Source organism: Dama dama, chromosome 13 (genome assembly GCF_033118175.1).
Source record: "Dama dama isolate Ldn47 chromosome 13, ASM3311817v1, whole genome shotgun sequence".
Lineage (NCBI taxonomy): Eukaryota > Metazoa > Chordata > Mammalia > Artiodactyla > Cervidae > Dama > Dama dama.
In genome coordinates, this window is record NC_083693.1 from 38,420,365 (window position 1) to 38,443,822 (window position 23,458).

Genomic DNA, 23,458 nt, shown 5'->3' on the forward strand with positions numbered 1-23,458 from the left:
GGCAAGAGTACTGGAGGGGGTTGCCATTTCCTTCTCCAATAAGGTATATGGGTACTTTCTAAACATATGTACACATATGTGTATAGCCCAAAAGCTAGTAGCCAGCATCTTACTCAGTGTGGCAATTCTACTAAAGTTAGAAAAAAAGCAAAAATGCCCATTACCTCTATGAACAGTTAATAGTATATTGAATTAGTTCAGTCAGGCAAGAGAAGAAGGAGGCTTAAAAACTGAAAATTCAGAGTAACACAATCTCTGTTTGCATAGGATGTGATTGTATATCTAGCAAAACAAAAAGACCCCATGGATAAATTTCTACAAGCACTAATTAAGAATTTCGTAAAAGAACAGGATATAAATTTAACAGCCAGAAGTAAATAGTTTTGTTTAGAAATATGATAACCAGTTAATATACATATTGGGAGAAAAGATACCTTTTATGGATACCTAGGCATAAATATGGGCTTCCTTGGTGGCTCAGTGATAAAGAACCCACCTGCCTATGCAGGAGATATGAGTTCGATCCCTGCGTTGAGAAGATCCCTGGAGGAGGTAATGGCAACCCACTCCAGTAACTTGCCTAGGAAATCCCATAAACAGAGGTGCCTGGTGGGCTATAGTCCTTGAGATCACAAAAGAGTTGGACATGACTTAGCGACTAAACAATAGCCAAGGCATAATTTAAACAGAAAAATACAGAAATAGATGCAATTGCATATGCAAACATACCATATAGCAATGAAAGCATCTGAGATTAGAAGGGCTTCCGCATTGATGGGTTTTGCTCTTAAGTTGTATTGAAATAGTTGTATAGACAGGAAAAATGCTAAAATTGAATCCATGCCTCACTTAATACACCAAGATCAAGTCCAACTACATCAATTCTTTCAATGTGAAAAATAAAACCTTTTAATAGATAATTTTTAGAGGAGTTTTAAGTATACAGCAAAGCTGAGCAGAAGGTATGGACTGTTACCATATAACTCCTGTCCCCACACACATGGCCTCCACCACTGTCAGCATCCCACACCAAGGTAATATGTGTGTTACAGTCGATGAACTGACACTGGCACATCCTTATCACCCAAAGTCTATAATGTCCATTAGTGTTCACTCTTGGTGTTGTGCATTTGTTTGTTCAAAACCTTGGGAGTTCTCAGGGTGAAATCCAAAACGGGCCCACATTCTTGTATGTAATGAAACTAACTTACCCAAGCAAAGAGACAAATGCTTGGAGTACTTTCTAGGAAGCTGGGCCGTCCTTTGTTTTAATTGGTTATATAAACTTTAGGAGCTTATCACTTAATTAAAACTTGACTTCAACTTGCTGATTTAATAAGAAACAAAAGACTAATAATAAAATGGGAGGAGAGTACAGTTTTAGCCATATTTCCCAAAGCATGGAATAGTTTGTGGATGAGCCAGGCCTCCAGCCTCCACATGTGACACCCATAGTCCTGTGTGTGTGTGTGTGTGCATGTGCATGGCAGAGCCTGAGAAATCTGTGTCAAGAGGACCTCTTCTGTGGCAATTTCTTCTGTCTTTTCTGGTTGGGGTCCCTGCGTATGTAGCATGACAGAGTTTACGCTGTCACAGGGGTTCAGACAGCACTGCTGGGACCCAGCATGGCTGGGGTTGGTCAGGGGTCAGCAGGACACTGAGGGGAGCCACACAAGAGACACCCTGTATGTGGCAGACAGTCCAGAGCACCTGTGAGCATGCAGAACACCCTCTCAGGACTGTGACCTTGGGGAGTCAGGGGCCTGGGAGGGAGGGAAGGAAGGAGCCAGGGGCTGTGAGGGGCTAGGCCAAGCTACAGGGGCCCAGAGAGAAGGACATGGGAAGGACCTCTGTGCTCTGGGCTTCCAAGTGACCCTTGAGAGGCTCCCAGCAGGAGAGCTGTCAGTCCAGTCTGTCTGCCTGTGGAAGAGAAGGTCAAGGGCCGGGGACAGCTCTCGTCCCAAGGGAAAGACCAGGGTACATCTCAACAGCGCTGCCTGGCTCTCCCTTCTCAAACCTCCATCACCTCACACACAGAGAGGAATCATGCAAATACCTACTCAACAGATAACAAGGACCTACTGTGTAGCACAGGGAACTGTACTCAATATCTCGTAATAACCTATAAAGGAAAAAATCTGAAAAAGAATATATGTATATATATCTGAATCACTTCACTATACACCTGAAACTAACACAATATTGTAAATTAAATATATACTTCATTAAAAATGAATAAATCATATGTTAAAATGTATAACATTTTTAAAATTAGCATATACATTATTTTTAAAAATACCTATTAAGGATAAAGAGCATGTCCCCCAACATGGTTTTAGGAAAATGCCTAGCCAGGTGCCTGGTCCTTGGAACATGGGCAGTGATTGGCCAGAAACAGAATATTCTGGCCAAAGCCCTGTATTTTGCAGGGAGCGGACAGAGCCCAGGGATGGGCTTGGATGATCACTTTGAACCCCCTCCTGGGTTCTCCCCAGGGTCCTACTGTGTATTTTCAGGCCTTTGTATCCATCTGGACTCAGTGACAGCTAAGAAAGAGGGTGTTGGTCATCCCGCCTGTGTCTGAGAGTGATAGGGAGCGGGGTGGGGGGCACTTGGTGCCTCTGTTGCTCTTAGGAACAGGCACCTACCTGTCTGGGTGCACACCTACATGTAATCAATTAGCAAACTTTCTGGTATGTCCAGCAGAACTGGCTGAGGGCAGCACGCACCCCTTCTGCCATCCAAGCTAGCTCTGCAGTGCTTCCAGAGGCGGCAGTTCTGGTCCTCAGTGGAGGCCTGGGCAGGCGAGGGTGGTCCTCATCATCACAGGCTGGATAATAGCTCGCACTTACTGAGCATGCCCTGTGGGCCAGTGTGTTCCATGCACTAACTCCTTCAGACTGTAGACCAGCTAAGAGGTACTGTTATGATCCTGATCTACCAATGAGGAAACTGAAACAGTATACCTGAGGCCTCACAGGAGTGGTGATGGGGCTATTTTGGCACCAAGAGAGACTGATTCCAGGACCAAGCCTCATCCCTGGACTGCACTGCCTCTCCTAAGACGAAGCCACAGTGGAAAGAGCTTGATATGCCCCTGTCCCCAGGACAGTAGGCAAGACCCTCAGAGGAGTTCTTTCCAGGGGCCAAGATGCAGAGCCTGGACATGGCTTCCCTGGTCCTCATGGGGTTAGGACAGGCGAGGGGTGCCTTGGCCATGAAGGGTGGGTCATGGGGCCCAGCAGTGCTCTCTGGAGGACTGGCATGAGGGGGCAGGGGTGAGGATGGCCAAAATGGTGAGAGCCCATGTCCCCATTGGCCTGGCTGCTCCTGTGTCTTCACAGTGCTTGAATGTGGGGCCTCAGTGTGGTGGGGGCATTAGATTTAAGAAATAAGTCTTGGATTTCCCTGGTAATCCAGTGGTTTAGAATCTGCCTGTTAATGCAGGGGACACGGGTTCAGTCCTTGGTCAAGGAAGATTCCAAGGCCATGCTGCAACTTCTGAAGCCTACTTGCCCTAGAGCCCATGCTCTACAACAAGAGAAGACACTACCAGGAGACACCTATGCACTGCCACTAGAGAGTAGCCCCTACTCGCTGCAGCTAGAGAAAGCCCACATCCAATAGCAAAGACCCAGCATAGCCAAAAATAAATAAATGATAATTTTTTAATAAAAGAAAGAAGTCTTCAAGGGGACATGCACATTAACCTCTTGCTGTACCAATGTTTATACTTGAATGTGGCAAAAAGCTCTTTCGAAGTCCACCCTTTAGTTTCTGTCTGTGCAGAGGACAAGGCACAGAGTGGGAGGTGTGGCATGAATCTTCATCACAGCACTGGTGAGAGCCAGTGCCAGTCTCAGCACAGGGACCTGGTGTCAGTGTAGAAAGGATGTAAGCTGAGTTACACACAGTGGCCAAAAGGTGGACACAACTAAGTGTCTAGCCATGGATGAATGGCTACACAAGGTATGGTCTCTCCATACAGTGGAATGTTATTCAGCCTTGTTGTGGCCACATGGTATATCCTCCCAAAATTGATGTGTTGAAGCCCTAACCCCCCAATGTGATGTTATTAGGAGGTGGAACTAGCAGGAGGTAATTGGGTTTAGTTGAGATTGTGAGGATGGAGTCCCCATGATGCTATTTGTGTCCTTGCCACATGAGGACCAAGGGAGAAGGTGGCATCTGCAACCAGAATATGGGCTCTCACCAGATGCCATATCTGCCAGCACCTTGATCTCAGACTTGCCAGCCTCCAGAACTATGAGAAACCTATGTCCTTTGTTTGAGCCATCCAAACTGTGGCATTTTGTGACAGCATCCCCAACTAAGGTGAGCCTTAAAATGGAAGGAAATCCCAACACTTGCTACAACACACATGCACCTTGGAAGCCACCATGCTGAGCAAAATAAATCAGTCAACAGGGGACAAACATTATGTGATTTGTTGATAAGAGGCTCCTGGAACTGTCAAATTTAGAAACAAAGTAGAGCGATGGTTTCCAGGGGCTGGGGAGAGGGGAGGGAGTTAACGTTTAATGGGGCAGAGTTTCCATTGGAGAACATGAAAAAGTCCCAGAGGTGATGGTGGTGATGATGGGTGCATAATAATGTAGAATATATTTAATGTCACTGAAATGCACTCTTAAATAGTTAAAATGGTGATTTCATGTTATATATGTGTTATAGTAATTAAAACTATGCAAGATTCAATGTATTAATGGGGTACTTACTATTGAGGTTGAAAACAGGTCTGAAATGGGGAAAGGATACTCTCTGAAATGTAAGTACTGGTTACAAAGAGGAAATTTGAGACACTACCCACCTTGCAGAAGCCCCCATGTTTGGGAGGTGATGGCCGCCTGGTAGGTAGGTGCCCAAGGAGAAAACGGGCTTGATTTAGACAATTGGCCGAGCCCCAGGTGTGCCTCCTATGACACAAAGCAAAGCCTCAGCCTCTGTCTGATAGTCAGGAGAGTAACACGCTCTTATCTTCTGCTTTGTCCTCCAGGTGGAAGTGACCAAAGAAGTGGCTCTCCTGGCCGAGGCCCCGGTACATGGAGAGAAGGAAGACAGCAATCTCCTAATTGGAACCATATACATTAGGTCAAATCATTTTCTTATTTTCAAGCCACACCAACCCAAAAATCACACCCCAGTCAGAGCCATGTGCAAGCTGGTGTAGGGACAGTGAGTAGTCTGACGTCACAGACGCCACTGTCTTGTTCCTCCATCCTCAGGGCCTGGCACCTTCAATGAGCTTACCTCCCCAAGTCTTACAGATGCTCAGGTCGACTCAGAGAGGTAACACAGTGCGTCACCTCTCATCAGAGGGGCCGAGCTGGGGTTGGGATTAGGCCAGCAGTTCTGGCTCTAAAGCAGCAGCAGTCGGCACAGACCTAGCACTCGAGCAGAACCCATCCAAGTGAAAAAGAAACGGGGGATTCTCATCAGTGGCATGGGGTTTAAACTCACCCCCATGGCTTGCAAAATTAATTAGATGCTCACTAGGATGATATTTTCCATCGTTTATACTTAGCAAACTTTCTGTGAAGGTCCAGATAGTAAATATGTTTGGTTCCATGGATCTTACAGTTTCTGTTTTCATTGCTTGACTCAGCCACATGCAGAAATGACCACAGATAGTACGACAGGGAGTGGACAGGGCTGGTTCCAATAAAACATTGTTCACAAAGTAGTGGACTGTAATTTGCCAACCCCTTCTTGATGGAGACAGAGAGTGTGTTTGTGCTTTATCAGGCATGACCGTGTTACCAGTTTACTGGTGGGAGTCACCCTCACTTGCCATGTGCTATTTGTTTCTCCCTAGCAACTGCCTGGTGCAGTTAGCCTGTGATCAAGCTACAGGGTGACATTTTATTCCTCTAACTGGGATTATTCTACTAGGAAATCTGAAATCTTTATGAATTTTATTAATTGTTCTTGTGAGTATGACAACTCTTGGAAAAATGGCAAAAGATTTATCCTCTTCAGCAATCATAGTATTTCTGTCAACTCGGAATTGATGTGGACTATTTCCTAAGAGCCAAGTGAGGACTGAGGTGGGCGTGGAGATGGGTCACTGTTTAAGGTGTAGATAGGATATAGCAGCAACACAATTACATTCGTGCAAGTATTAACAGCTCTAAATGAACCTCTCTAAGATTCATTGTTTGATTATTTTAGAACAATCAAGTCTATCTTCTTTTCAATTGGTTATCACTGAAATTGACATAATCTAAGATGGAAAGTGGGCTTCACCAACAGCTCAGAGGTAAAGAATCTGCCTGCCAATGCAGGAGATACAGGAGATGTGGGTTTTACCCCTGAGTTGAGAAGATTCCCCTGGAGTAGAAAAAGGCAACCCAATCCAGTATTATTGCCTGGAAAATCCCATGGACAGAGGAGCCTAGTGGGTCACAGTCCATGGGTTCTCAAAGAACTGGACATGACCGAGCAACTAAACATGCACTCAGGGTAGGAAGACTGAGTTGGGAATGGCCCCTCTCTCCTATGGCACCTACAAAGGGAATGACATTTGAATCTGACTTTTATTATTTACTGTTGCACACAAATAAGCAGGCATTGTCCCACACTGGCTCAAAATATGTGTCACACGAAGCAGAACTGGTTTCTTCTTTCCATCACGTTTGTCTCTCTGTTCTCTCCTGCAGATGGATGGTTTCTAGCCTGCTTCCAAACCCCACCTCGGCTGAGTGTTGGGCGGCCCTCCTGCACGATCCTATGACTCTTGATATGGACGCAGTCCTGTCAGACTTTGTTCGGTCCACGGGGGCAGAACCTGGTCTGGCCAGAGACCTGCTGGAAGGTAGGCCTCCTCCAGGTCCCCCAGACCACCCTCTTGGCCATAACTGCCCCCAACTCAGTGACAGAAGATAAGTTTTTTCTTACCTGACAAGGGTGGTTCTTGGACTCCTTAAAAAGTCAAAGAGGGTGTGGATGATGGAATTCCTTTTGTTACTCTTGACTTTCTTTGGGGAATTGAATAGATCACCCAACTCTCTATAGTAAAAGGCATTCACTAGGTTTTACTTTGCATTAAAGTTTCTAGATATTGAGTCAAAATCTATCAATGTCTGTTTTTTAAAGAAAATATATTCAGTAAAGCAGAAATTAGAAACCATTAAAGAGAAACACTTTTATTGAAGACCTTAGCTTCTTATCTGTGTCTTAGCTGAGACAAAAATATTTCAGGCCAAGGTTTTTGGTGAAAAAAACACCTAATAGCCAACAAAATAGTTGAAAATAATTCACAAGCAAGAAGGAAAATTCATCCTCAAGCTTTTAGAGTGGATATCATTCACTACATGAAAAATGTGCTTAGTCTATATTTAGAATGTTTTGAGATATTTATTCAGCTATAACTATAATGAAATAAAAGTAATACTTAGTTTCAGTCTCTAAAATGGATTTATTTTGCGTATTTTTACAATTTTTTTTTTTTTTTTTGTGGTGGAGTAAAAAGAAGTGGGAAGAACCAATTACAGCTTCTCAGGACAGTCATGTGTGTGAAAGAGGAGTTTTAAACAATTACTCTTTGCTCCAAATATAGAAATTCCTCCTTGTGAAATTAGCAAATACTTGGTCAAATAGTGTAAGTCACAATGATTCCTTCATTCCCTTAGGGAAAGATATGACTCACTGTACATTTGAATGGTTGGAGGTAACTACTCTATCCTGTTGAAAATTAAGACCTCCCTATTGGAGGACTCTGATAAAATGGGAGTCGATTTTAAATTTCCCTGAACCTCCCAGAGTTTCAAACATTCTTGGAGTTTAGAATGAAATATGCTTAGAGAATATATGTGATGTATGTGACTCAAAGTGCTATTCTAGTGTTTCCCTGATAGCTTTTCACTGCTTTTCTTAATTTTAGTGAGCAGTCATGTAGGGAAGTAGGTTTACAATGAGGTTGGCAACAAGGACTCGGGTAAGTCCAGACTCAACATTTACTGGCTACAAGATGTAGGGAAGATTATTGTATTTCCCTTAAGCCTCAGTTTTTGTCTATACATTGAGCCTAACCCACCTTCTAGGGCGATCGCGAACATTAGAAGTTGCGATGTAAATGCTTGGTGGGTGGGGTGACCATCATTTAGAGATGCTCAAACAGTAACAGATGAAGGTCTTGTCTGCTGTTGCCCTCTTTGCAGCTAGTACTGACCTTGCCATTGATATGTGGTTGGTACCATTGATATGTGGTTGGTCAACTAGAAGCAAGAGCTTTTAGCTTTTTTTCTTTAGTTTTATTTTTTAAGGGAAAATGCAAGAAAATAACTTTTTGTGTAGAGTTCTAAGAATTTGAACACATATGTAGATTTATGTTATTACTACCTCTCTCAGAGCACAGAACCCTCTTATCACTCCCAAGAACCCCTCCTGCTCTCTTACGGCCATGCCTTCCCCAGCCCTGGCCACTGGCAATTCCCGTTGCATTTTTTATCACTTTGGTTTTGTCTGTTTCAAGAATATCATATACATGGAGTCATATACATCATATACATATACAAAGTCATATACATCATATACATATACAAAGAACCTAACCTTTTCAAATGAGATTCTTTTCATTCGGTATAATTATTCTGAGATTCATCTGAGCTGATGTGCTTGTCTATAGATTGTTCCTTTGCTTTGCTGAGTGATACCCATTGTAGAGATGGACCATGGACTGTTTATCCACTCAACTGTGGGAGGCACTTAGTAGTCTCCAGTTTTTTGCTGTTATGACTAGAACTGTAATACATTTCAGGACAGGGGTTTTGTGAACAGTTTTAATTTTTCTAGGGTAAACACCACGGAGGGATTGCTACTTCAAATGGTAAGTGTATGTTTAAAAGAAATTGCCAAACTGTTTTCCAGAGTGCTGTACCATTTAGTGTTCTACCAGAAACATGTGGGAGTTGTAGCTACTCTACATCCTCACCACAATTGGCTTTTAAAAAAAATTTTAGCCATTATAGGTTTAGAATGTCATTTCCTCATTATTTTAGTTTTCATTTCCCTAGTGACTACTGATGCTAAATTGTTTTCATGTTATTTTCCATTGGTGTATTATTCTCCCTGGTGAAATGTCTGTTCAAGCCTTTTCCCAGTTTCTCAGCAAAATTAGGTTGCTGTTTTTTTACAGTTGAGTTTTGAAAGTTCATTATATATTCTGAGCATAAATCCTTTGTCAGATACGTGATTTGTAAATATTTTCTCCCAGTCTGTGCTTGACTTTTCACTCTCTTAGCAGTGCTCTTGGCAGAGCAGCAGTTTTTAATTTTGCTGGAATCCAATTTATCATTTTTTTCTTTAATGGATTATGCTTTGGGTGACACATCTAAGAACCTTTGCATAACCAGGTCATGAAGATTTTCTCCTGTGTCAACTCAAAAGTTGTGATGTCTGACTCATTTGGGGCTGATTTTTATATAACATGTGAGATTTAGAGAAAGTTTCATTTTTATGCATATAGATGACCATTTTTTGAAGATTATCCTTCCTCCTTTGAATTGCATTTACATAGTTGTCACAAACTAAGTGTGTCTATAGGAGACTACTGATGTCAATTCAGTTTTATTGATCAATATGTCCATTCTTTTGCCAATGCTATACTGTCTTGATTACTATAGCTTTGTAGCAAATCTTAAAATCAGCATGATTCTTTCAGGTTTGTTCTTATTTTTCAAAAGTGTTTCAAGTAGCCTGTATTTTTGCCTTTCCCTATAAACTTGAGGATTAGGTTACCTCTATCTATAAAATTTCCTGCTGAAATTTTTATTGGAATTATGGTAAATCTATAAATCATTGCCAACTATGTTATGTCTTCAAATCCATGAAGATGTTGCAGCCATATTTCCCATTTATTTAGGGCTTGTTTGAGTTATTTCATGAAGTTTATAGTTTTTAGCATATTATACCCTATACATATTTTGTAAGATACATCTTTGGGGAGGGATTGAACTTCTATATATGGTTTAAGTTCATTTTCTAATTGTTCATTGCTAGTATGTAAAAATATAATTGATTTTTGCATGCTGTTCTTATATCCTACAGTTACACTACACTCAGTTATTTGTTCAAGTGTGTGTGTATGTCTGTTCCTTAAGAGTTTCTATTTCTGCAATTATGTTGTTTCCTTTCCAATGTATGCCTTTTATTTATTTTTCTTGACTTATTCTTCACTTATTCCTATTTATTGCACTAGCTAAAACCTCCAGTAAAATGTTGAATAAGAGTGATGAAAGGGAATATCCTTGCCCTGTTCTTGATCTTAGGGAGAAAGCTTTTCATCTTTCACCATTATGCACAGTGGGTTTGGTTGATGTTCTTTGTCAGGTGAAGAAAATACCTTTCTGTTCCTAGTTTTCTGAGAGTTTTATTATGAAGTTTTTTTTTTTCCAAATGCATTTTCTACATCAATTGATATGATTGAGTTGTTTCTCTTCTTTAAACTGCTAATATATGTATTACATTGATTGCCTTCTAATAGCAAACGAGCCTTTCAGCTATTATTTCCTCAAAGATTTTCTACTGTACATTTGTCTCATCTCCTAATGGGACTTCAATGACATAAAGGTTAAACCTTTTGTTACTGTCCTACATATCCCTACAGTTCTAATCATTTTCTTTTCTGATACTTTCTCCGTCAATTATTCACTTCTGTTGATCTACTTATAAAATTACTGAATCCTCTGTCATCTCCATCCTGTTACTGAGCCCAACCAATGATTTTTTATTTTAGTTGTTGAATTTTTTCATTTCTAACATTTCCACTTGATTCTTCTTTATGCCTTCTGTTTCTTTGCTGAGGCTGTCTGTATTTTTCAAGAATGTTTGTTCTGTCTTACTTGTTGGAAAATATAATAACTGCTTTAAAGTCTTGGTCAAATAATTCCAATATCTGTGGCATCCCAGCATTGCTATTGATATTTCCCTGGTTTTTTGTTATGGTGAATAAATTTGAATTGTATCCTAGACATTTTGAATATTATGTTTTAAGACTTAGGTTGTTTTTAAATCTTATAACAGATATTATTTGAATCTTATAGCAGATTTTGTTTTCAGTTCAGTTCAGTTGCTCAGTTGTGTCTGACTCTTTGCGACCCCATGAACCACAGCACGCCAGGCCTCCCTGTCCATCACCAACTCCCAGAGTTTACCCAAACCCATGTCCATCAAGTCAGTGATGCCATCCAACCATCTCATCCTCTGTCGTCCCCTTCTCCTCCTGCCCTCAATCTTTCCCAGCACCAGGGTCTTTTCAAATGAGTCAGCTCTTCACATCAGGTGGCCAAAATATTGGAGTTTCAGCTTCAACATCAGTCCTTCCAATGAACACCCAGGACTGATCTCCTTTAGGATGGACTAGTTGGATCTCCTTGCAGTCCAAGGGACTCTCAAGAATCTTCTCCAACACCACAGTTGAAAAGCATCAATTCTTCGGCACTCAGCTTTCTTTATAGTCCAACTCTCACATCCATACATGACTACTGGAAAAACGATAGCCTTGACTAGATGGACCTTTGTTGGCCAAGTAATGCCTCTGCTTTTTAATATGCTGTCTAGGTTGGTCCTAACTTTCCTTCCAAGGAGTAAGCGTCTTTTAATTTCATGGCTGCAGTCACCATCTGCAGTGATTTTGGAGCCCCCAAAAATAAAGTCTGACACTGTTTCCACTGTTTCCCCATCTATTTGCCATGAAGTGATGGGACCAGATGCCATGATCTTAGTTTTCTGAATGTTAAGCTTTAAGGCAACTTTTCCACTCTCCTCTTTCACTTTCATCAAGAGGCTCTTTAGTTCTTCTTCGCTTTCTGCCATAAGGGTGGCATCATCTGCATATCTGAGGTTATTGATATTTTTCCTGGCAATCTTGATTCCAGCCTGTGCTTCCTCCAGCCCAGTGTTTCTCATGATGTACTCTGCATATAAGTTAAATAAGCAGGGTGACAATATATAGCCTTGATGTACTCCTTTTCCTATTTGCCAGTCTGTTGTTCCATGTCCAGTTCTAACTCTTGCTTCCCGACCTGCATACGGGTTTCTCAAGAGGCAGGTCAGGTGGTCTGGTATTCCCATGTCTTTCAGAATTTTCCACAGTTTATTGTGATCCACACAGTCAAAGGCTTTGGCATAGTCAATAAAGCAGAAAGAAATGTTTTTCTGGAACTCTCTTGCTTTTTTGATGATCTAGCGGATGTTGGCAATTTGATCTCTGGTTCCTCTGCCTTTTCTAAAACCAGCTTGAACATCTGGATGCTCACGGTTCACATAATTGCTGAAGCCTGGTTGGGGAATTTTAAGCATTATTTATTAGCGTGTGAGATGAGTGCAATTGTGCAATAGTTTGAGCATTCTTTGGCATTGCCTTTCTTTGGTATTGGAATGAAAACTGACCTTTTCCAGTCCTGTGGCCACTGCTGAGTTTTCCAAATTTGTTGGCATATTGAGTGAAGCACTTTTACAGTGGCATCTTTCAGGATTTGAAATCTTTCAGATTTTGTTTTAGAAGGTAATTAACCCAGTAGGGTTCAAATCACAAGTCCTCAGTTCCCCAAGACTTCTGTAGATTGTGGTTTCAATCTTGAGTCTTTGAGAAGTGCTATTGGATCTGTCTGGTGTACACCTAGTGGCAAATCTGGGACTTAGGCAATCGTTTGCCCCATATTTTACTGCTCCAGGTCCCTGGAATCTACTTAGGGTCAGATCCATACACATGCAGCTCAAGAATTCATAAACAACTTTAAGGGGTTGCTTTCCTAAGCCCCTGCCATATCATAATTGCCTTGATAGTTCTGGGTCCCTGGGACTCTGCTCTGCAGCCCAACATCTAGCACCCTGAAGCTCTGTTTGCCCCATACTCTTACACATTTGATTTGACTGTACCCATCTCAGAGCTGAGCAGAAGCCAGGGGGAGAGTAATAGCAGTGGGGCTCACCATGCCCACTGGGATCCACAGCTCTTCTGATGGGAGAGGAAGGTTCCCTGCCTTTCTATTCTGATTTCTTGCCATCTCTCATTGTTCCACAGGATTTCTTGAGGTCTAGGACACAAGAGAAATGAGGGGAAAAAATTGTTTAAAAAAAAAAAGATAAATAAGAGGTTTCTACACTCTTTCTGAATATTGGATACCCCTTCTTACTTATTGAGCCAGAGTAGAAGTCTTCCCTTGGAGCTAATGCCCACTTCTGGGTTCTGGGCTACATGAGTTCACATCAGGGAGACTAGAAATAAAAAGTGATAAACTCACCACCAGTTCTGTGGTTTTCTTCCTCAGTCTGCCTGCTTACATTTACTTCTTTGGATCCTCAGTAGCTGCTCCAGGCATGCTGTCCAGGCAAAAAGGTGATTTCAGTAGGAGAGACACATGGAGTGTCCTTCTATCATATACCCTGCAAACTATCTTCTGTTTTTACAAGTGGGAAGCCCAAGGTTCCCTGCACATGGTGGGTTCTTTAAGTTGTCAATTATTTGGGTCAAGAATTTTCTAAAAGCCAATGTTTCAAAGGACAAACTATTTTCATTGTGAGGTCTCAGACGTTTCTAAGGGTAAAAAATTTTCAGTGATGGCAGAAGCTGGGTGAAAGGTACATGGGCCCTCTCTGTAGTACTTTTTAAACTATTTGTATGTTTTTATGGAAGAGACTTTAAGCAACTTGGGCTTCCCTGATAGCTCAGCTGGTAAAGAATCTGCCTGCAATGCAGGAGACCATGGTTTGATTCCTGGGTTGGGAAGATCCCCTGGAAAAGGAATGTTACCCACTCCAGTATTCATCAGCTTCCCTGATGGCTCAGATGGTAAAGAATCTGCCTGCAATGCAAGAGACCTGGTTTAATCTCTTGGTTGGGAAGATCCCCTAGAGGAGGGCATGGCAACCCACTCCAGTATTCTTGCCTAGAGAGTCCCGATGGACAGAGGAACCTGGTGGCTACAGACCACGGGGTTGCAAAGAGTTGGACACAACTGAGCGACCAAGTACACACAGCACATGGAAATGACTTAAAAGTCCATCAACAGATGAATGAATAAATAAGGCATGGTGTATATAAACAATAGAATATTACTCAGATTTTCATGTAAAAAAAATGAAATAATGTCATTTGCCACAACATAAATGGACCTAGAGATGATCATACTGAGTGAAATAAGTCAGACAGAGAAAGACAAATATCATATGATATCACTTTTATGTGGAATCTAAAACAAGTGATAAAATTTAACTTATTTAGAAAACAGAAACAGACCCACACACAGAAAACAAACTTATGATTACCAGAGGGGAAAGTCAGAGAAGGATCATTTAGAAGTTTTGCATTAGCAGATACGTACTACTATGTATTAATATAAAATAGATAACCAACAAGGACCTACTGTATTGCAGAGGGAACTCTACTCAGTATTTTATAATAACCTTAAGGGGAAAGCATTTGAAAAAGAATGTATATATAAATACGTACTATGTATGTATGTATAGTTCAATCACTTTGCTGTACACCTGAAGCTCAAAAAACATTGTAACTCAGCTATCCTTCAATTTTTAAAAAGAGTAAGTGAAAGAAAGCCAACTGTTTGTGTGTTTTTAATTAATTTATTTCAAAATAAAAAGTTCATGGAATATTACTCAGATATAAAAAAGAATACATTTGAACACAGTTCTAATGAGACTAATGAACTAAGAGCCTGTTATACAGAGTGAAGTAAGTCAGAAAGAAAAGACAAATATTGTATATTAATGCATATATATGGAATCTAGAAAGATGGTACTGATGATTGTATTTGCAGGGCAACAAAGGAGACACAGACATAAAGAACAGACTTTTGGTCACCATGGCGGGGAGAGAGGGTAGGAAGACTCAAGAGAGTAGCATTGAGACATATACATTACTGTATGTAAAATAGATAACCACGAATATTTGCTCTATGATGCAGGGAATCCAAAGCTGATGTTCTATGACAACCTAGAGGGGTGGGATGGGGAGGGAGGTAGGAGGGAGGTTTAAGAGGAGGGGACATGTGTATGTTTTTGTGGCTGATTCATGTTGATGTATGACAGAAATCATCATGATATTATAATTATCCTCCAATTAAAAATAAAATACAATCTCTTAAGAAAAGTTAAAAACATACAAGAATGGGGATCACAGAATGACAGAGGGAAACAGTAGCAGTTCAGTTCATTTTAGTCACTCAGTCATGTCCGACTCTTTGTGACCCCATGGACTGTAGCATGCCAGGCTTCCCGGTCCATTAACAACTCCCAGAGCTTGCTCTAACTCATGTCCATCGAGTCAGGGATGCCATCCAACCATCTCATCCTCTGTTGTCCCCTTCTGCTCCTGCCTTTGATCTTTCTAGGCATCAGGATCTTTTCCAGTGAGTCAGTTCTTCGCATCAGTGGCTAAAGTATTGGAGCTTCAGCATCAGCATCAGTCCTTCCAATGAATATTCAGGACTGATTTCCTTTAGGATGGACTGGTTTGATCTCTTTGCAGTTCAAGGGACTCCAAAAAGTCTTCTCCAATGTCACCATTCTAACGCATAATTCTTCCATGCTCAGCTTTCTTTATGGTCCATCTCTCACATCCATACATGACTACTGGAAAAACCATAGCTATGACTATATGGAATTTTGTCAGCAAAGTAATGTCTCTGCTTTTTAATATGCTGTCTAGATTGGTCATAACTTTTCTTCCATGGAGCAAGCATCTTTTAATTACATGGCTGCAGTCACCATCTGCAGTGATTTTGAAGCCCCAAAAAATAAAGCCTGTCACTGTCTCCATTTTTTCCCCATCTATTTGCCATGAATTGATGGAACTGGATGCCATGATCTTCGTTTTTTGAATGTTGAGTTTTAAGCCAGCTTTTTCACTCTCTTCTTTCACTTTTATTAAGAGGCCCTTCAGTTCTTCTTTACTTTCTGCCATAAGGGTGGTGTCATCTGCATATCTGAGGTTATTGATATTTCTCCTGGCAATCTTGATTTCAGCTTGTGCTTCATCCAACCCAGCATTTCACATGATGTACTCTGTGTATAAGTTAAATAAGCAGGGTGACAATATACAGCCTCGATATTGTCCTTTCCCAATTTGGAACCAGTCTGTTGTTCCATGTCCAGTTAAAACTGTTGCTTCCTGGCTTACTTCACTCTGTATAATAGGCTCCAGTTTCATTAATAAAAAATAAATGAAAAAAAAAACTGTTGCTTCTTGACCTGCATACATATTTATATGGATTCTTTACAGGAAGCAGGTAAGGTGGTCTGGTATTCCCATCTCTTGAAGAATTTTCCACAGTTTGTTGTGATCCTCACAGTCAAAGGTTTTAGTGTAGTCAATGAAGCAGAAGTAGATATTTTTCTGGAATTCTCTTGCTTTTTCTGTGATCCAGAGGATGTTGGAAATTTGATCTCTTGTTCCTCTGCCTTTTCTAAAGCCAGCTTGAACATCTGGGAGTTCTTGGTTCATGTACTATTGAAGCCTGGCTTGGAGAAATTTGAGCATTACTTTGCTAGCATGTGAGATGAGTGCAACTGTGTGGTAGTTTGAACATTCTTTGGCATTGCCTTTCTTTGAGATTGAAATGAAAACTTACCTTTTCCAGTCTTATGGCAACTGCTGAGTTTTCCAGATTTGCTGGCATATTGAGCACAGCGCTTTCACAGCATTGTCTTTTATGATTTGAAATAGCTCAACTGGAATTCTATCACCTCCACTAGCTTTGTTCATAGTAATGCTTCTTAAGGCTCACTTGACCTCGCACTCCAGGATGTCTGGCTCTAGGTGAGTGATCACACCATTGTGGTTAACTGGGTCATGAATATCTCTTTTGTGTAGTTCTTCTGTGTATTCTTGCCACCTCTTCTTAATATCTTCCGCTTCTGTTAGGTCCATACTATTTCTGTCTTTTCTGTGCCCATCTTTGCATGAAATGTTCCCTTGGTATCTCTAATTTTCTTGAAGAGATCTCTTAGTCTTTCCCATTCAATTATTTTCCTCTATTTCTTTGCACTGATCACTTAGGAAGGTTTTCGTACCTCTCCTTGCTCTTCTTGGAACTCTGCATTCAGATTTGAATCACAGTACAACAGAAGGAAAGAGTAGCAGAGGCTGATAGAAATCTGGCAGACAACGGAGAGGAAGTTGACACCAATCAGTCTCCAGGTCAATGGGTGTGTCCTTACCTGGCTGCTAGCTTCCCTTAGGTCTGCCCTTTGCTTGTTGGTCAAGTGATCCCTCTGAAACAAAGGTCAGGGTGGATGACTTTGTTCACCAGATTCCTCTGATATACCTTCTGCCTGCAGAATAAACTTCTCCACAGGGCACTCAAGTCCCTTCAGCGTCCAGTCCTGCTCCATCCCTTTCACCTCGTCTCCCACTGCATCCCTTCACCATCCTTCTCCCCAGACACCATCCACCTCTGTGGTTTTGTTTAAACTCATGTCTCATGCTGTGCACTACTTCCCACACACTCATCTCATTCTTGATTCTACTCCTCTTCCAAGTTAGACCACAGGCTCCATGATAGAAGGGACCACTCCAGGTTTTTCCCACTGTGTTCCCCCACCATCAGGCACATGCTGGCCCCTCTGTAGTGTTATCTGGCTGCTGAGGATCCAGGAACCGACAACCAGATAGAAATCCTCAGGCACATGGAGACAGACAATAAACAGCATGAGTTAGATGGCATTTTAGTCATTAGTGCTACTGAGAAACCTGTATAAAGGGGAGCAGTAGGGGATGCAGGTATGGGTACAATTTTAAGTTAGTGTTGTCAGAGAAGGCCCAACTTAAAAAAAATGAAATTTGAGCAAAGATTTGAGGTATAAAAGAGTGGATACCTGGGAAAGAAGTTTCTAGGAAGTTGGAATGAATTGGCTATTCCTTGCCATTCCTCAGAACTTTGTACACTTCTATTATAACAAATATTTGGTTGTGTCTTCTTTAACAATTGATTACATACTTTTTTTCCTCATTAAATTAGAAGTTCTCTGGAAAAGAATCTGAAAAATAAAATTAGATATAATACATATATATGTGTGTATGTGTGTATAACTGAACCACTTTGCTATACACTTAAAATTAACACAACATTGTAAGTTACATTTCAGTTTTCTTTTTTTTTTTTTTTCATTTATTTTTATTAGTTGGAGGCTAATTACTTTACAATATTGTAGTGGTTTTTGCCATACATTGACATGAATCAGCCATGGATTTACATGTATTCCCCATCCCAATCCCCCCTCCCACCTCCCTCTCCACCCGATCCCTCTGGGTCTTCCCAGTGCACCAGCCCCGAGCACTTGTCTCATGCATCCCACCTGGGCTGGTGATCTGTTTCACTTTTGATAATATACATGTTTCGATGCTGTTCTCTCGAAACATCCCACCCTCGCCTTCTCCCACAGAGTCCAAAAGTCTGTTCTGTACATCTGTGTCTCTTTTTCTGTTTTGCATATAGGGTTATCGTTACCATCTTTCTAAATTCCATATATATGCGTTAGTATACTGTATTGGTCTTTATCTTTCTGGCTTACTTCACTCTGTATAATGGGCTCCAGTTTCATCCATCGCATTAGAACTGATTCAAATGAATTCTTTTTAATGGCTGAGTAATATTCCGTGGTGTATATGTACCACAGCTTCCTTATCCATTCGTCTGCTGATGGACATATAGGTTGCTTCCATGTCCTGGCTATTATAAACAGTGCTGCGATGAACATTGGGGTGCACGTGTCTCTTTCAGATCTGGTTTCCTCAGTGTGTATGCCCAGAAGTGGGATTGCTGGGTCATATGGCAGTTCTATTTCCAGTTTTTTAAGAAATCTCCACACTGTTCTCCATAGTGGCTGTACTAGTTTGCATTCCCACCAACAGTGTAAGAGGGTTCCCTTTTCTCCACACCCTCTCCAGCATTTATTGCTTGTAGACTTTTGGATAGCAGCCATCCTGACTGGCGTGTAATGGTACCTCATTGTGGTTTTGATTTGCATTTCTCTGATAATGAGTGATGTTGAGCATCTTTTCATGTGTTTGTTAGCCATCTGTATGTCTTCTTTGGAGAAATGTCTGTTTAGTTCTTTGGCCCATATTTTGATTGGGTCATTTATTTTTCTGGAATTGAGCTGCAGGAGTTGCTTGTATATTTTTGAGATTAACCCTTTGTCTGTTTCTTCATTTGCTATTATTTTCTCCCAATCTGAGGGGTAATAGCATAGACAGCAGTGGTTAACTTTTTTGGTGCATTGTTTTATGTCAGGCACTAGGTTCTTTAAATGTGATGTCTTATTAATCTATGCAACACATTAACAAAGTCTTAACTTTCCCATTGTATACAGAAGAAAACTGAGGTAAGGAAAATTCCTTGAAGTTGCAGTCAGGACATAGCAGAACCACATGTAAGCCCACTTGTGACACTAAGTACCAGATTTTTTTCTGCAAAACTGGGTCATCTACCATTTATTCCTGTACCCACTGTGTCCTTGTAGAGGGTAGTAGCATTTTGTATGCTGTGTCTACTCAGTAGAGTTTAAACTAGTCACTTGAGGAATGTTTGAGTAACCTATTTTATGATGTAACTAATTAGCATTTCAAATAAAATACTTTAAGATACCACAAAAACTATTCAAAAAATAGAACTAATAGCTAACATTCATGTGCCAAACACTGTCTGGTCACTTGACATATATTAAAAGTTGGTTTAAAAAGTTTTCGAGTGGGAGGCCAAACACATGAGTTGTTTTTAAACTGTCAATTCCCTACTTAAAGAGAAATCGACTCACACTTTCACAATAGCTGTGAGTTTCAGGCCTTGCAGCTTTACCAAGATGTTCATTCAGTGTTCCTATGCCTCACTTACATAGCTATCCATGGGGAAAGTATCCTTGAGTAAAGAAGCCAGATTACATTTAGAACAAACATTAACTGGAAATTAACATCTCACATATCCCTAGTCTAATTTTTCATTATCTTTTTGGAATTTGCAAAATTAAGGAAAATGGTAACAAGTGATTTAAATCGTATTCTCAAAATTATATATACACATAGGGAAGCTGTGCACATATTTTAAGATGCATGTATGTTTAACAGTTGACTTGGTAATTTAATTAGCAAAGTTTCTGGAGTCGTTTATGAGAAAATATATTCTTTTCTAATCCTGAGTCCCTTGGGTTTAAAATATATTTTGTTTGGAAATTTGCAAATGGTGGTCCAGCTACTAAGGAGAGGCTTCTTCCAATCACTTGACAGTCATATTGATAGATAATTTCATTAACCTGTACATTTGGCCTTTGAAAATATTCCTGCAATTTGGGGACAGCAGCTGCTTACTTGGATAAACGCAGTAATGCTCAAAAAAAAATACACCCAAGAAATGGGGGAGGAGATGGAAGCAACTCAGAGGAGCATGTGTTTAGTAGAAGTCTCTCCTTAGCCTAACAGCTGGTCATGGGTTCTACCTACAGCGAACCCCCAAGGCTACAGGTGGAGTATTTCAAAGTGGGAGGAGCCCAAAAGCCCTCTGCCTGGAGCCCCACCAGTTGCTGTGACTAGCCCAGGATACTGTGGCTCCAAGAACCACCCTAACTTACCAAACACCCAGGAAACTGAAATAGGCTCCAGAATGGTCACTCTTTTAATTACAGTGAGAAATAAAAGAAATAAAAGGCTGGACTCACCACATGTATGTACCCAGAACATCTTTTCTCTTCAGTCAAGCTAGATCTGAAGCCTAATCTTAAACACACATCACCTAATTTACCAGGAAAATTCACTGCTCTCATTTTTTTCAAATTTGTGTGATTAGACAGCTAATGTGAGCAAGTCCCACATCCCTGAGGGGGAGCGAAAAAACAGCCTGGTGGCTGTGAATCTGACTGGGAATTAGAAGAGAAGGCCTGATGGCCTCTGGCCAGGGCCAGGATTACCTGTGAGTGTAAAAATGCTGAAATCAAACCACAGTTTCCTCCAACTACTCTCCTGTCCTCAGAGGGGTACAGCTCTGCCATTAGATTAGACATATTTGAAATAAAATAACCAAAAAATCCTGTTCAGGATCAGACTTCCAAGACATCTCCTCTGGCATTTGAGAGGAAACATTTTCTCTTTAGATGGTTGAGTATATTTAAATACATGTGAAAATAAACAAGCCAGTAGGACGGTCTGTAGTGAGTTCTTTTTTTTTTTTTTTTCATTTATTTTTATTAGTTGGAAGCTAATTACTTTACAATATTGTAGTGGTTTTTGCCATACACTGACATGAATCAGCCATGGATTTACATGTGTTCCCCATCCTGAAGCCCCCTCCCACCTCCCTCCCCATCCCATCCCTCTGGGTCATCCCAGTGCACCAGCCCAGAGCACTTGGCATGCTAATCAGTTAAGTAGATTCGTCATTTCCTTTCCCTTAAGGAAGATTGTAACCCCAGGTACCATCACTGGCTGCTTGAAATTAAATGCTTCCTCTCTGGAAAGCCAGCCGTATCCATTGCTGTCTTTCTGGAGGATATCTCCACCTGGGCTACCCCACCTTTTTGTGTTCTACCTCACTCCCCTGATAGGCACATTCTTCCAGGGCTCCCAGCTGCATGTATTTATTAACATAGACTAAATGGAATTGCTTTGAAGAGGCATCCTCCACAGCTTATGGGTGGACTTCTTAAGGGAGTATGTGATGTAGTTAGTAGTGCAATGGGTGAGATTAGAAATGAAGCAAGATTAGCAAGTTGACTATTTATTAAAACTGGGTGATGCAATGTTCATTGCAGCACTGTTTATAATAGCTTGGACATGGAAGTAACTTAGATGTCCATTGGCCAATGAATGGATAAAGAAGTTGTGGTACATACACACAATGGAATATTACTCCACTCTAAGAAGGAACACATTTGACTCAGTTCTAATGAGGTGGATGAATCTGGAGCCTACTACACAGAGTGAAGTAAGTCAGAAAGAGAAAGACAAATATCATATATTAATGCATATATATGGAATCTAGAAAGATGGTACTGACAATCCTATATGCAGGGCAGCAAAGGAGACACAGACATAAAGAACAGACTTTTGGACTCAGTGGAAGAAGGAGAGAGTGGGATGATTTGAGAAAAAAAGCACTGAAACATATATTACCATATGTAAAATAGATAGCTAGTGGAAGTTTGATGTATGATGCAGGGAACCCAAAACCAGTGCTCTGTGATGACCTGGAGGGGCAGGTTGGGGAGGAAAGTGGAGGAAGTTTGGGAGAGAGGGGATACATGTATGTCTATGGATGATTCATGTTGATGTATGGCTAAAACCCTCACAATACTGAAAAGTAATTATCCTCCAATTAAAATAAAATTTTTAAAAAACTGGGTGATAGATGCAAATAAATTCATTATAATCTACTGTGTATTTCTAGATGCTTATACAGCTTTCCATAACAATAGTTTAAAAGTAGCATTGGTAAACTTCTTCTTCCAGCCAAGATGGGTTAGGAAATGGGTTTACCCTCATGCTTGAGAAAAAGGGAGAGAGCAGTGTGTAATAAATAAGGCCCTAAACTGTAGACTTGAAGGTCAGTGGTCCCTGAACGATGGGAAACATACAAGGTACTACTACCTGTGATAGCTGATCTATCAACCTTGAGAGTTTCCCAAATGTGGTGTGAAGAGAAAGATCCAAGATGGAGGCCAGCCGACTCCCTATCATGAGGAGTCAGAGCTGGGAGTCAGGGAAGTGAAGGAGATCAGAATACAGAGAGGAGATGAACAGGGAGAAACCAGCAATGAACCAAGGGTTTGCCTCTGCTACTCAGCATGTGTGTGAGGAAGTTACATGCAGCTGGGGAAAGAGCCAACTAAGATTAGAGGGAAGAGTGCCCACCACCAACACAGAGCCACGAACAGTGTCTGTACCAACAGATCAAACAGGAAAGGTACTGAGTGTGATTTCTAGAAGGATCTTGCCTCAGTAATGGCAAATAACTGTGGAGTAAAAACTGCCCTGGTTACATCTAACAAACCAGTGAAAAAAGTGAAAATCTTAGTCACTCAGTCGTGTCTGAATCTTTGTGACTCCATGGACTGTAGCTGTCCGTGGAATTCTCCAGCCAAGAATACTGGAGTGGGTAGCCATTCTCTTCTCCAGGGGATCTCGCTAAACCAGGAATTCTCCTGCACTGCAGGTGTATTTTTTTTTTTTTTTTTTTTTACCATCTGAGCCACCAGGGAAGCCCCAATTAAGTGAGACCCAAAAGGATCAAATTATTTCCAAGAAATGTAACTACATTCTAGAACAAAGCTGAGTTATAGTTATTGGAATATAAATTCATCCAGCACCAAACTAAAATTCACATTGTCTATCATCCAGTCAAAAGTTAGCAGAGGGGACTTCCCTGGTGTCCCAGCAGTTGAGAATTTGCCTTCCAATGCAGGGATTGCCATTGGATGTGGTTTTGATCCCTGT

General features: G+C 41.0%; 1 protein-coding gene across 1 annotated transcript in view; it reads left to right on the forward strand.

The window, feature by feature from the left end:
- The window catches only part of OTUD7A (OTU deubiquitinase 7A), a 376,613-nt gene that overhangs the window by 209,879 nt on the left and 143,276 nt on the right, over window positions 1–23,458 (forward strand). The window contains exons 3-4 of the mRNA XM_061159630.1: window positions 5,015–5,109; window positions 6,678–6,832. Of these exons, the coding sequence (XP_061015613.1) occupies window positions 6,682–6,832 (151 nt within the window). The 5' untranslated portion in view covers window positions 5,015–5,109; window positions 6,678–6,681. The remainder of the gene's footprint in view (window positions 1–5,014; window positions 5,110–6,677; window positions 6,833–23,458) is intronic.